Consider the following 15615-nt stretch of genomic DNA (forward strand, 5'->3'; position numbering starts at 1 on the left):
TTATTCAGCCATAAAAACAAACAAGGAAATCCTGCCATTTGTGACAGCACGGATGGACCTTACCTTACCATTACATTAAGTAAAATAAGTCAAAGAAAGACAAATACTGTATGCTCTCATATACAGAATCTAAAAACAAATGAGCAACAAAAAACTTCTTTGAAAAAGAGATCAGACTTGTGCCTACCAGGAGCAGAGTGTGTGTGGAAGGGAGGAGGAATTGAAGGAAGGTGATCCAAAGATACAGACTTCCAGGTATAAGATAAATAAGTACTAGAGATGTAAGGTAGACATGATGAGTACAGTTAACATTTTTATATGACGTACAAGAAAAATGTTAAGAGTATATCCTAAAAGTTTTCATCACAAGGATAATTTATTTTTCTTTTTTTCCTTTTCTTTTTATTGTATCTATATGAGACAATGGATGTTAGCTGAACCTATTGTAATGATTTCACAATAAATAAAGCAAACCATTATGCTGTCTTGTAGGCAGACATTCCTGAGGAGTATCCTCTGATATCTAAACAATGCAGTTTTCCACTATAGCACAATTTTTTCCTATGTACCCTTTAATTAAACTTCACTTTTGAGTAGGAAGAACTAGATGTATGGCAGAAATTAGTAATGAATTCCTTAGCACAATCAGTGCATTGTTCCTGGAGAATCCCTAACTTTTACTTCTTCAGACCTCAAGCTCTCATGCTAACAGTACACCCAGCAGGCTTTCTCCTTCCGTGATTGTTTCCTATCACCACCAATGACATTGCTAATTCAATCCAAATTAATCCTTCATATATTTTATGAAGTAGAACACATTTTAATATATTTATTTTTTTACAGAAAATGAAAAAAAGACACAAAGATCTGTGAGTAATCTGATATGGGGTACAGTGCATGACTAGACCTTCATATCAGAGAGTTCCAACTTACACTTTCTTTCCCTTAAAATAGGCAGTTGCATTTATGCCCATGATCCCATTTCAAGGCCAGTATCTTTCTCAACACATATTTATGGCAAAATTTAGAAGAATTTTGAAGTAAAAACCAAACCAAGCACCTCTCCCCTGATAAAAGAACACGGGTCTTGAAGAAAGGTGTCAAATATTAGCTAATACTTATTACCTATTTGACAGTGTGTGTTACATTATAATTTTGAGTATTAGATGTATGCTTGGTCATGGTAAGTCATCTTCCTTCTCTGCCTTAGTTTATTGATTTTTGATGTCTAATCATTAGGGTTTATGTCACTGCCTATTTGTACACCCATCAGATATTTCACTAAAACAGAGGATATATTTTTTTAATCTGCAGTTCTCTATTAATTATGCAGAAATTAGGGAAAGAGATTTCGTTTTGAGAATCTGACTAGAAAATATATTTTCTTCCTTTTTGATGTATCATCTTTTGGATACTAGCTCTCACCCAAGGCATTGGAGAGACAGTCTCCTTCTAATCACATTAGGTGATTGGTACCTAGGTTCCTACCAGCCCAGTAGGTTGCTGGGTAGCTTTCATTCTTGCCTACTGCTTCCCTCACAGATTGCTGCTTTTGTGAAGATAAGAGCTTTTCTCACTTTTTTTTTCTTGAGAGAGTGTAAACATTATGGTTTACTTTTCCACTCCAAATGTCATGTTGTAGTGAAGTTATTAGAATCATTTTTTCCCCCTAATATGCACACATGAGAGGTCATTAACAGTTTCATGTAGAACTTTACTGCAGGCTGATCCTCATTAAGAATCATTTTGCAGGACTCATTGCTTGACATAATTTAGTGTTGGATCAGCAGAGCTAGAGTTCATTTCTCAACAAAGAAGTTACATTTTAACCACCATCATCATTGCATACAATGTGTATATATTTTTAAATGTTTATTTATTTTGAAAGGGAGAGAGAGAGAGAGAGAGGGAGGGAGGGAGGGAGGGAGGGAGAGGGAGAGGGAGAGGGAGAGAGAGAGAGAGAGAGAGAGAGAGAGAGAAGGGATACAGACAGAGAGACAGAGTCCCAAGCTAAGCATGGAGCCATATGCAGGGCTCAATCTTGTGACCATGAGATCATGACCTGAGCCCAAATCAAGAGATGCACACTTAACTGACTGAGCCAACCAGGCACCCATATGATGTATTTTTATTGTATATTTATTATACCTACTAGATGTAAAATTCTCAGTTGGACACTGGGAAGGATCTAAAAGTTTATAATGAACTTACAGTAAAATAATGGAGATGTGTTCAGAAATTACTGTAATATAAGGCAGCATGTTTTATAGTACAAGAGTACTGTTACCACTAAGTACTATGGGGTTCTGGGAAGAGATAGTTCATACCTTTATATTTCACATGATTTGGGTTGGGCTTTGAAGGATGAGAGAGATTTTGAGAGTCAGACATAATATCATAAGTAGACGCATATCATTAGTCAGAATTGATGAAACCCAAAAGATGTCAAAAGAAATGCAAGTCATTCATTTACTTGTAGGGTAGATTGTATCTAGGAGGATAGGATAGTGTGTTTCTAAAACAGACAAAGGGGAGACAGGGAGGAACTTCAGTAATCTATTGAGAATTTATACTTTTCAACATAAGCAATAGGGTGTCACTGAAACATTTAAGCAAGATATTGGTAATGTGATATTATTTTAGAAGGGTTCATTTTTGGCATTGGACAAGATGAGGCTGTGAAGGGTTGGCATAAGAATAGAGCAAGGGAGTCCGAGGAGGGAGGGTTTTGACTGGTTTGTATGTAAAATCAGGTAAAAAGTGAAAGATTGATTTGGATGAACATATGTTTGATTTTATATGTCAGAAAGAAGTATGGCAGAAATAGAAAAGTCAAGGAAAAGTACACATGGAAAGGAAATAAAATTAATTTAAGACCTGCTGAAATGGAGTATCATAGGACATCTATACCAATGTATTTATCTAGGAATATAATTAGAATCTAGGTGGCAGGAAGGGTTAATAATAAATATTTGGAAATCTTCAGTATATAACTTAATGTTGAATTTATGAGACCCTATTAAATTACTTAGTAACATACATTTGTGCACATATACACACACATTTTCTTCTAAGCTCCAAATTCAACTCTTCACATTAAAATAATACCTCATTCATCTGAACTACTCAAATAAGAATTTGTGATCATTTGAAAGCAGCTATGCCATCTGTGAAAAACATAACTTGCCAAGTAAATCCACAGGGTAATCAAATTTGTAGATTGGGGAAAGGAATAATAAGCCACTCAGGAGAACAAATTGTTTTCAAATATTTAAATGTGTTAGAGGAAAGCAGTCATTAAAAAAAAAAGGAAGAATCACATATCTTCTTTAATAGATTGCAAACGTCCAGAGGTCAAGAACAACATTTTATATGTAGATCTGGCATACTGATTAAAACACCCTGAGTATTAGAAAATATTTGTTGACTCAAGAAATAATTAGCTACGCTATTTCAACTACTCCTCCCAACATATGCAGTAGTGGTTGGTAGCAAAACCTGCAGAGTTTGTCAGACACGGGACGGAGCACTGGCTATAGCACTTACCACGTACGTGAAAAAATAAACATGTAATTAGAGGAATAGCTATTCCATAGGTTTATAATGAGGGATAAATAAAATAATGCATATGAAGAAAGTAATGAAAAAAATAGTTTAGTCTCAGGAAGTCTAAGATGAAAACTCAATTTGATAATGTATATTTAAAAAAAAAATTTTTTTACATTTATTTTTGAGAAACAGAGTGAGACAAAGCACGAACGGGGGAGGGGCAGAGAGAGAAGGAGACACAGAGTCCAAAGCAGGCTTTAGGCTCTGAGCAAGCGGTCAGCACAGAGCCTGATGTGGGGCTAGAACCAACGAACTGTGAGATCATGACCTGAGCCAAAGTCAGACGCTCAACCGAAGGAGCCACGCAGACACCCTTGATAATGTATATTAATAGAAAGTCACCATTCCTGTTACTCTAGACTCATTCTACTCCTAAAGAGGATGTAGATAGCTATGCATTGATTAGGTTACAATTTGCTGATTTGGCTTAACACTATCATTCAGTGGAGCTTCCACTATTCTGGCACCCACAGGTGGCTAAATTTTGGCATGCTTTCTCTTTTTAAGGAGAGTCTGGAGAACAAAGTCAGCTTCAGAGGCACCTTCACTTTCAGATCTGTCCCTCAGTAAGGACATCTAAGGTCAAAGTCCAGGATAGCTTCATTCCAGGTATGGGTGAGGGTCATTTTATTTAGCTATGATGTTCATGAGCTGGCTTCCAAAAGGCTGTTATACTCTGCTTGGACTTTGCGCCACTAGAATTGCAGGAGTTTAGTTTAATATTACTATGGATTGAGAGGATTTTTAAAAGAGGCTCTCATACCACTGTCAGTTCCAAGTCTGTGAGTTGACTCTGGTCTGAGTAAAAGAAGCCCACCTATTTGTCTAGTCAAGACATAAGAGACGATATAGCATTTGTGGCCAGATTTCATAGTCATATAGAATTAAAAGGGGGAGAATAGAGAAGTTAACATGATTTCACTTAATCAGGAATTTGAGATATTTTATCTCTTCGAATCTGTTATATATTTATATATTCATTGGTTCCTTTTGCAATATAGTACTTTGTTAGTTTAGTTTCTGTAATGCTGTGTATACAAAACCAGATAAACTATCTATAGTAGGAATTCATAATTTATCTATAATATTATGTGTTCCATAAATATTTATTGAGTATATTCTCTCTGTAAGTCAATATGCTGAGAATTCTGAAGCAAGCCAAAAGGAATTTGATATGCATTGCCCTTATGAAATTTTAAGTATAAATTGAAAGAAAGTCACATAAATAATACACTAAGATGAGGGTAAATAATATTTTGAAATGTGAGAATGATGATGACATTAGCATAAAAATAGATTCCATAGCTCCTTGAAATAGAAGGTGAAGTATTCATTTATAGACACATGTAGGTGGGGATATTTAATAATCAGTTGGAATTACAAGGCTGAAATTGTGAGAAAGGTCAGTGTTAGAGCACAGCAAGCTATGGAGTATATAACCCCAAAGTAAACAAATCCATGAAAGTAAAAATTTTAAAGAAGACTTTTTCTTGGATAGGAGTGTAATATACTTTTTAAACAAGGTCTCACATTATTCTTTGGCAATTCATTCCTTGAAAAACTATTTATTGAGCATTTACTGTGTGTCAGGTAATGTGTGATATTGTGATGAACAAAATAATCTATAATCCTGTCCTCAGGGAGTTAACAGTCTAATAAGTGACAAAAAAAATAAGCAAGTGAAAAAATACACATATTATATGGAGATAAGAACTTTGAAGAAAAATAAAGCAATGTAAGACAGAACACTTGAAATTGGGGAGGAGGATTTCTAGTTTGTATAGAAATTTGCTGAAAAAAATTACAAAGCTTGAAAGGTGTGAAACATGTGAATACCTAGAGAAAGAACTTTTCTAGAAGAGAGGATAAGGCATATTAAGTCCCTGAGGTGAAGACATGTGTGGAATGATCCTGTTTAAAAAAATACCAAGAAGGCTAATGCAACTGAAATACAGTCATCAGGTGGAGAGGAGTGAATGCTGAGAGGGCTATAGTAGGTGGAAATATACTGTAAGAATGTTGACTCTTTCTCTGAGTGACATATCATTTTGAGCCAAGGATGAGTAGCATGATCTGATTATAGTCTTACTGTGTGTACACTGAAATCAAGGAGACAAAAGACAAGGCAAGGAGAGGAGATAAAAGTTGATGGCAATAACTCAGGCACAAGACAAGGATGGCCGGGCCCAGCCTGTTAATACACAAGTGGCTAAAAATAATGGTTTCAAGGTACATTTTGAAGGTTAAACAAGTTGAATTTGCTGATTTATTGAGCATGTGGTTTGAGTGAGAGTCAGGATTTTTTTCTCCAGGCAACTGGAATACGTGGGGCTACTGTTTATGAAGATGGGAAAGAAAACACATTTTGGGAAACATTTAGAGTTTTGTTTTGAAGATTTTAAGTTTGAGATGCCTACTTTATATCCATGTAAATATGTCAAAAGTCAGTTTAATATTTGTCTGGATGAAAGTCAAGTCTAGAGATACAAATGTGATAGCTGTCAGAGTATAGAGGGTATTTAAAGCCTTGAGATTTTAGGACTATAAAGACAGTGGGAATAAATAGTAAACAAAGCATCCATGTATTGGATGAGGGATCCCAGGTGTCTCCGACGTTTACAGAATTTGAAAAGGAAATTTGAAACTTAGAAAATACACCCAGTTAGTAAGGAGGAAAACCTGGAGAAAGCAGTGATTTAAAATGTGAGTAAAGTTGTGTGTGTGTGTGTGTGTGTGTGTGTGTGTGTGTGTATTTTTAATGGAGAAACGATTGACCTGTTGTATCAAATAATGCCCATAGTCCAATTAAAATGAAGATTAGGAATGGACCATGGGAGTTGGTATTGGGAAAGTTAATGATGATTTGACCATTAAGTGGGCATGAATGAGTTCAGCTAAGAAAGAGTGGGAGGAGTGTGATACAAGTCATAGAATTTCCCAAAATGATATGCTGTGCTCATTCAGGGTTGCCTGCTGTACTGAAAGAATGTCAGTACTTTCTCCAACAGGGGGACTTTATCATCCAGTAAGCCCCAAGTACAATTCCACAAATAACCAACATTCAAATCCAATCACACCAAAGTTGTCTATTTCCCCACAAATAAGGAAACTTTCTTAAATCAGAAGATAAAATAGAACATAATGTTTATCCACTGAAACACAGATCTATCCTGTTGACAAGAAAACTGAGTCAGGTTCCTGCATGGCTCTACGGAATGATTGGTGCATGATGAAAAGTTGCCTCCTTTCTTTTGCTGAACTCAATCTTGTAAGTTTCCCTTTCCTCAATAAAACCTATCCCTTAACCCATACTGTGTGATGTAGAATCTGTCTTACTCTCTGCAGAATAAAAATATATGACAGATTTTTTTGAAAAATGCTATAATATTCTTTTCCCTGAATCCATGTTTCTTTGAAATGTAATTTTTCAGGTCTTTCCATAAATATGTGGAAACTTTTCTACTCCTTGATTCTGGGCTTGTTTTGACCAGTAGAATGTGGCAAAAAGTGACATTGTGCCATTTTTTTTTCAGTTTTATTTGAGAGACACAGAGCCAGTCCAAGGGAGGAAAGAGCAGAAAGAGAGGAAGAGAGAATCTCAAGCAGGCTCCATGCTGCCAGTGCAGAGCCTGAGGTGGGGCTCAAACTCACAAAACCGTGAGATCATAACCTGAGCCAAAACCAAGAGTCAGTTGCTTAACTGAGACATCCAGGTGCTCCAACACTGTGCCACTTTTGATGATACATCTCAAGAGGTATGGCACACTTTGGCTTGTTATTCAAGTACCTTGTGCAAATAAGGCCATTCTGGATATGCCAGAAGATTTATCAGCTTACTGAAGAAGTATGAATGAGCCCAATGAAGATCAGCAAAAATGCCCAGATGATAGTAGGCTTATGATAAAAACAATTTTTTTTTAGTTTTATGGTTTTATTAACACAAATATGATATGCACATAAGCTGTCTATCTATTCATTTTCTTCGCTGTGCAGTCTGGCATTGGGATTCGTGACTCTGATGGTCAGCTGGGCTGCCCTTTCCACAATGGTTTTACAGTTCTTGGAGGAGACATTATAAGCATCCTCTGCACAGTAAGATTTGTTGCACATCAGCAGCACCTCAAGCTCCTTGACATTGTGGACTAGGAACTTCTGGAAGCCACCAGGCAGCATGTGCTTTGTTTTCTTGTTGCTCCCATAACCAATGTTGAGCATCAAGATCTGGCTCTTGAATCTTCTGCACACCCTATTGTCAATGGCTCTGGGTTTCTGCCAGTTGCGCTTAATTTTGACATATTGGTCTGACTGGTGCCAGATGAACTTCTTGGTACTCTTTTTAACATTCTTGGGCTTCACCAGAGATCTGAGGGCAGCCATGATGCCAAGTTATAGATGGCTGCCCAAAACAAATTCTCTTTTATGACACTAAGTTATAGTCTGGTTTGTTACACAGCAGTAGCTAACTCTTATAGAGAGCAGATAGAAAATGTCTTTGAGCTTTCCATAAAGGGATAAAGAGAAATGGAGCAGTAGTTAAAGAAAGTTATGAGAGCAATATTTTTTTTAAATCTTGGCATAAATTAAAATTTACTTTATATACTATTGTAAAATGAAAGGGAAAATAATTTAGAATACAGAACCATTATAATGTAAATTCCATAACCATTAGAATGTAAATTTTTGAGGTTTCTTTTATTCACAGTTTTTATCTCCAGTGTCTAAAACAGTGTTTTGCATATTACAAATGCTAAATAATATTTTTTAAAATAATCAGTGAACACAGGAAAATATATGGGCACATCTCTGTATGAATGATCTAATATTTTAAATTCTGTATATTAAATACCCAAACTCCTATGGTTATCCACAAAATCTTGTTCTTCTTCAGAATTATACTCATGAGTTTCATTTCTATTCACTTATTTATTTATATTTGTGAGGTAAGTTGTACATGCCAGATGCTGGCTTAATTGCTGGGAATGCCGCAGAGATCCTAAGAAACAAAGCCAACTCTTTCAGGAAGCTTGCTATCTTACAGTAGAAGAGAAAATAAAAGCAGAAAAATAAAATCAGAAGTATTTAATTAGCTACAATTGTGACAATGTAAAAACTCGTAAGTTATTTAATAAGGGTTCTATAAAAGGAATTATTATTTTTCAGTTGAATTAACCAGAAATTTAAGAAAACCTTCTATCCTTCTTTTCTCTCTTCTCCTATGCTCAATGAAATCAGTATAGATTCTCAACTCTTTCTTAAATGTCCATTTTCACTGCTTGGTATCAGGGACCAGATCTCAATATACGTTTCTTGAACTATTTCAAAAGCTTTCCAATAATCTTTATCTTTCTCTCATTTGTATCAAGTATATCCTGTGCGAAAATCCACAAAAAATAAAGTTTCTCTGTATAGTTCTTTCACATCTAGCCCCAAACTAATTTTCCAAACTCTTTTTAAATGCATTCCTTTACTTCTAGCTTAAGTTGATTCATAAACCCATATTCCAACACAGTCCCTCATTTTCGAACTTAAATTGATTTAGAATATTCATTCAGTATTTGCAAGATCTATGCCTTTTGTGAGTGTGGTTCCTCTTCCTCAAAACTGTTTAATCTATTCTTTTAACTATTGGAATTGTCTGAATTCTTTAATAGACTAATATAATCCTATCATTTCCATGCTATCCATATTGACCTTGTTATTTTATAATTACTAAGCATTTTCTCTGAGCTTATTTTTAATTCTTGAGTATAAAATGTGTCATGCTTTACTTTGTATTGGATTTTAATATTTTCAATTGCATTTCAAGCACAAAACACTATGTTTTGTGTTATTCATTGGCAAAAATTACACTTTGATTATATTTGAGAATACCTATTCTGTTCCACTGTGCTTACTAGATGTCCAACAGCTAGGTCCAATTTATTGATTTTAGAATGCCATGTCAATTATAATTTCTTAACTAGGACTCAATTGTCCTAATCCAGAAGTTTGTAGGTATTCATAAATCGTAATAGGTAACTTAAAAATATTAACTAATTCCAATTTTATCAATAAGGACAAAGGAAGTAAGTGATACAGTCTACAGAAGACAACTTTGCGTACACAGACAGATAATGCATTAGCCCTGTGTTGGGGATGCAGGGAGAGTGAGGAGTAGATATGGCAAACAGAAAATACAGTATTATTTTAAAGAGTCAGAAATTACAGCAATATTTCCAGATCTTTCCCCACTGTTGACAAAGTATAATTGATCTCATTTAGGTATATACACATTTCTACAAATAATATTTTCCCGTGTGTCTGAAATTGTAAGCAGTAATTATATCTAAGATAAAAGGAGACCCCATATTTCTTTGTAACTTATAAGGGTGAGGGGAGGAATGAGAAATCTAAGCCATTTTCTTTAGAAGATGAGTGGAAACAGAAACAGTAACGCTAAAGATGGATATTTTAAACAGGCAATGCTACTCTGTTAGAGTCATGGCTGTAATTTACAATCTCTGACATCACTTCACTTAGTATGCAAATATTATCATTTTGTCTGATTAATATTACTCTTACATCAAAGGCTGTTTCTGCATCTGTAACAGGACAGCTGAATGTGGCCAGAAAGAACACTGTACTGTTTTGATTTTATTATTCCATTTTAAATTCAAGACAGTTCATCGTTAGTGCTGCTGCGCAGTCCTGCCACATTTCTCTCTTTTAATTCATCTCACCTTCTAAAATTTGACTGTTTCCAGGCTAAGTCTTGGTATCTATTCTCTTCTTTACTTACACATGACCTTTTATTATGTCATTCCATCTGTGCCTTTAAATCTTTTGTTTCTGCTGATATGCATATTTTCATATCCAGTTCAAACCTGTTTCCTGACCTACCAACTTCTATACAACTGCCTGTTCAGTATCTTCATCTGTACATCTATTAAGCACCTCACATCCAACATGTCTAAACATGTCTCCCCACGTGTATTTTTTTAAATTTTTTTAGTGTTTATTTTTTTAAAAAATTTTTTCAATGTTTTATTTATTTTTGAGAGAGAGAGAGAGAGAGAGAGAGAGAGAGCGAGCATGAGCGGGGGAGGGTCAGAGAGAGAGGGAGACACAGAATCCGAAGCAGGCTCCAGGCTCTGAGCCATCAGCACAGAGCCTGAAGCGGGGCTCAAACTCACAGACCACGAGATCATGACCTGAGCCAAAGTCAGACGCTTAACTGACTGAAGCACCCAGGTGCCCCTCCCCAAGTCTATTTCTTCTACAACCATCTCTACACTGTGAAATAAACTCATTCCAGTTGATCAGATCAAAAATACTTCCCTCGTTTTTCTTTTTGATTACATCCTATGTCAGCAAATCTGTTAGCACTACTTTCAAAACATACACATAATCAAACTGTCTCATGTCTGTAACTGTAAACTGTAAACTGTAACATGGCATTGTTATCATCATTGTCCTAGCCAACATCTGCTCTTTCCTCAAATTATTTCCATTACCCCAAGTGCTTGAAACAGTTATAAATGTATTTTATCTCAGCTCCATATCTACTCTTTGGTACCTAATCTGTGACAATACACTTGTTTTCTTTTTTTTTTCTTTTTCTTTCTTTCTTTCTTTTTTTTTTTTTTTTTTTTTTGCATTTCTCCTTTATAGTGAACATAAGACTAAGCTCTATCAGTCGAGAATGTTGGAGGGATGCTATAGAAGAAAATGGGCTTTCCCCCCACCCCCTGATTCTCATGTATTGTGTTTTTGGAAAATACTACTGTCACATGCTTTGCCAGTGGTGTGGGAGTATGAAAATATTTGATGGTGCTGTTTCCAGCCATGGACCTAGGATGCTCTTTTCTGTGTTGACTGCCTTCCTGGTACCCTTCCAATATGGAGACTGCATGTTCCTGGCCTCACACCCATAACTGCTCTCGGACTCCCTCTGCATGTCTGCCTACCAGTCCTAATTTACTTGTGCCCCAGAGGGGTTTTTCTTGCTTGCCCAGTGATGACGAACCAGTCCTGTTCCTAAGTTCCAATGAACTTCTTGACTATACAACAGGGTACAGAGGTCCAACTTCCATTTGAGTGGAGGGGGGCCTCCTTATACGTTTGTTCTTCCTTAGGTCTGCTGCCTTAGCCCTTACCCTTTAGAGTTCTCTTTACCTCATATTTACTCTTCTATCATTGATTCAGAGGTAATTTTTATATTAAATTTACACTGCTCAATTACCTGTGTCCTTTCAATCTCCTCTTTGGACCTAAACTGATAACATTGCTCTCCCTGCTAGTTTTGTCCTACAGTCTCTTTAATTTACAGTAGTCACAGAGATTCTCTGAAAATTCAGACTTCAGATTAGGTCATTCCCTAGATCCAAGCACTCCGATAAAGTCCTATTTCATACAGAATATAACTCAAAGAGGCATTTATTATTTGGCATCTACTCTTACTCTCTCTGGTGCACTGACTTCCTTGCTTTTTCTTGAAAACAACATACCAAGATGTTTTTATTTCAACATCAATGACCTTGCTATTTGCCTAACCTTTTGCCCAAGTGTCCACGTCTCAGTACTTCATTTCCTCTAGTTCTTTTCTCAAAGTTATTTTCTCTGAGAGGCTCTTCCTGGATACTTGATATAAAACACCAAGTACCCCCCACCTCCATCCTGTACCAATCCAGCACACTGTCTCTCTAACCTTGATTTTTTTCATGATACTTTGGGCTATATTAAAAAAAATAACTTGTTTTCAACAAAAATGCAAGGTAGAGATTTTGTTTTCTTTACTACTATTTCTTCAGCATCTAAATAATTCCTGAAACATATAGGTGCTCAATACATATTTGTTGATGAGTGAATTTATTTCGGAGATTACTTTTGGGCACCTTCAGAATAATAAAGACAGAAGCTATCATTTTGGCTCATAAGAGTCAAATGGGATCGGATTTTTAGTTTTAAGTCATTTGAGGACAAGGACAATGTCCTAGTCATACCCTTGTCTCTGATCTCAAGCATGGTCAATCTACATTATGTTTTTTTTTTTCCTTCTTTAAAAAAAAATCAACTTCATTGAAATATAATTGAAAAATAAAATGGAAAGATATTTATAGTATACTTTGTGGGGATTTTATATACATGTACATTATGGAAGGATTCACCCCATCTAGTTAATTAACATCCATCACCTCACTTTGTTTTTGTTGTTGTTGAGAATATGCAAGTTCTATTCTCTTAGAAAATTTCAATTATACAATATAGGGTTATCAGCTGTAGTCTCCATGTTTTACATTAGGTCCTCAGAACTTGTTCATATTATAGGTGAAAGTTTGTGCAATTTACTAACCTCTGTTTCCCATGTCTGGTCCCCAGTCCCTACAACAACTTTTCTATTGTTTCTATGAGTTTGGCTTTTATTTTAGATCCCACAGATAACTCATACCATGTAGTCTTTGTCTTTGTTATTATGTAGTCTTTGTCTTTATTATGTAGTCTTTGTCTTTCTCTGCCCACCTTATTTCACTTGCATTATGCCTTCAAGATCCATCCCTGTTTTTGCAAATGTCAAGATTTCCTGCTTTCCCATGCCTGAATAATACCCCATTGTATATGTGTATTACATCTTCCTTATCCATTCATCCACTGATGGACACTTAGGTTATTTGTCTTGGCTATCGTCAATAATCACTGCAATGAATGTAGAACAGCAGATAGCTCTTTGATATCTGATTTTAATTTCCTTTGTATATATACCCAGAAGTGGGATTCCTAGATATGGTAGTTCTATTTGTAATTTTTTGAGGAATCTCTATAATGCTTACAGTCTGTTGTTAAATTCAGGTGAAATTGGGGTGTCTGGGTGGCTTAGTCGGTTGAGAATCTGACTTTGGCTCAGGTCATTATTTCATGGTTTGTGACTTCAAGCCCCACATCAGGCTTGGTGTGGTCAGCACAGAACCTGCTTTGGATCCTCTGACCCCTCCTTTTCTGCCCCTCCTTGCTTGCGATCTCTCAAAACTAAATAAACATTAATTTATTTTTAATTTCAGGTGAAACTGGTATGAAATAATAGCCTTAAAAATTCATCCTTTACATAATTAATTTTATAATAGCTTGATGCAGATACTGCTCCTTTGACTAATACATCTACAGAATCTCCTGTTTCCATTGTAATAGTGGTTCATAATATTTTTTATTTTTATCAAGTGATGCTAGTGTCTTAATCTAACTGATTTTTAGGTTGTGAAATAAACCGACATTAAGGTCACATGATTTAGCGTCAATCTGCTCATTTTGATGCATTCTTATGTGTTCTGAACTTTACTTTTGGTAACTCATGGTTTTTAGGCTTATAAAGTGGAACACTAACCAAATTTCCCCTTCTAAATTTGAGAGTATGAGATGGAATTATGTCAGTAGCAGGGACATGTGTATAAAAGTGATTTTTTTACTGTTTAAGAAAAAAATTACATTATAATTTGAAAAATTTAATTTATAATTTTCTGCCATAAAATACATAACCCTTCAAGAATGAATTTTCTTCCCCTCCCCATTCTTAAGAAATATTCCCAGAATGTCTAAGTGACAGCTTCCAAATGTTATTGTTCTCACTGGTGACTCCAGTTCAAACAGAATAAGATCCAAGAGAGATGTTAGAGGCAGAGATAATTAAGTAAAAGGGAGAACAATAGTACTGGGTGATAGAAGAACTGCAAAACAATCAAGCTCTGAAATGTTTAAGTTAATAGGAGAATTTCTTCTGCTATAGATCAAACAGTTCTGATAATCCCAGCCACTTTGATGTACTGGTAATATAGAGACCCTGAATGTGAGGGAAGAGTCACTATCCTTGCAGGCAACTCTAGTTAATCTAATTTACATGGAATTTCTTCACTCAAGTAAAAACACAGGCATTTTGCAAGTATACCAATTATACAAATCTAATAGTGACCTATGTTAGAGTTAGAAATGTTAGAGTTGTTGTCAAGTCATATAGTAGCAAAAATTTAGACCATTTGAACATTCACTGTTAAAGTGCTTCAATAATATGCACCAGTTGGGAGAACGTCAGGTGAACACAGTTGGATATAAAAAAATGTAATGATATGATTTTAATTGATCAGAGTTTTGAAAGTCAGAGTTTGCAAAATGAGTCTTTTCTGCCTCCAAAGTCATTTTGTTTATATAGATAAATATAATTTCTGTGACATTTATCAGCAAGTGATCATTATATGCATTTAGATTATTCAATATAACTTAAACTGGATATATAGAGTGAAGTGCAAAATTAATTTATGAGTATTCAGAAAATTCGGAATTGGTGCACATATGAACTTAGCCAAAATTATAGGGAAAAAATTGTCTAATTTGTAACTGAAGTGGCATACAGTGCTTGGTGAGACTGAAGGGCATGCGATTGCAATTCAGGATAGGTTGATTGGCACTAAAAATAATTGCAAGTACATAATGAGAATAAACTTCCTTGATGAAATAAGCAGATGATATATAGTGTCTAACAAGACAATAGGACATGTAATTGGATGATGTACCGTGTTTCTTGTTGTAGATTAGGTAAACGTGCACAAAAGTGTTACTATCATACACATCAAAATTGGATTTCAGCTACAAAGTCTCAAATGGATTAATACAGGATTAAAAATAAGACAAGTATTAGTTCAAAAGAGTTCTAAAAAGGAATAGAGAAAATACTGTGATTATTGGCAAGTCATTCCACCATGTGAAGAATTTAACAATGGAATCCATATTGTTGTTGTATATTGCAGCAATTAAGTATGGATTGAGAAGATATTTACACATTTGGAAATGACAAAGGAACTCCATTTTAGAGCAATTGACTAGGAAGGAAATTGTAAAGGTCACTGTGTATAATCTTTTGCCGTGTGTGTGTGTGTGTGTGTGTGTGTGTGTGTGTGTGTATACACACACAAATATCTGTATATATATGGACAGAATAAGTATACAAATAAAAGTATTTTTTTTCATGCTTAAAAATATTGCACC

General features: G+C 35.3%; 1 protein-coding gene across 1 annotated transcript; it reads right to left on the reverse strand.

Moving 5' to 3' along the window:
• Positions 1-7563: 7563 nt before the first annotated feature.
• LOC125920909 (60S ribosomal protein L32-like) lies at positions 7564-8001 on the reverse strand. The gene has a single exon (XM_049628112.1). It carries the CDS (start codon positions 7984-7986, stop codon positions 7579-7581), a length of 408 nt encoding a protein of 135 aa, XP_049484069.1. The 5' UTR covers positions 7987-8001; the 3' UTR covers positions 7564-7578.
• Positions 8002-15615: the final 7614 nt, after the last annotated feature.

Source organism: Panthera uncia, chromosome C2 (assembly GCF_023721935.1).
Source record: "Panthera uncia isolate 11264 chromosome C2, Puncia_PCG_1.0, whole genome shotgun sequence".
Classification (NCBI taxonomy): Eukaryota; Metazoa; Chordata; class Mammalia; order Carnivora; family Felidae; genus Panthera; species Panthera uncia.

Excerpts from the sequence above, each read along its gene's own strand:
- LOC125920909 (XM_049628112.1), bottom strand. The coding sequence starts at position 7,986 with ATGGCTGCCCTCAGATCTCTGGTGAAGCCCAAGAATGTTAAAAAGAGT.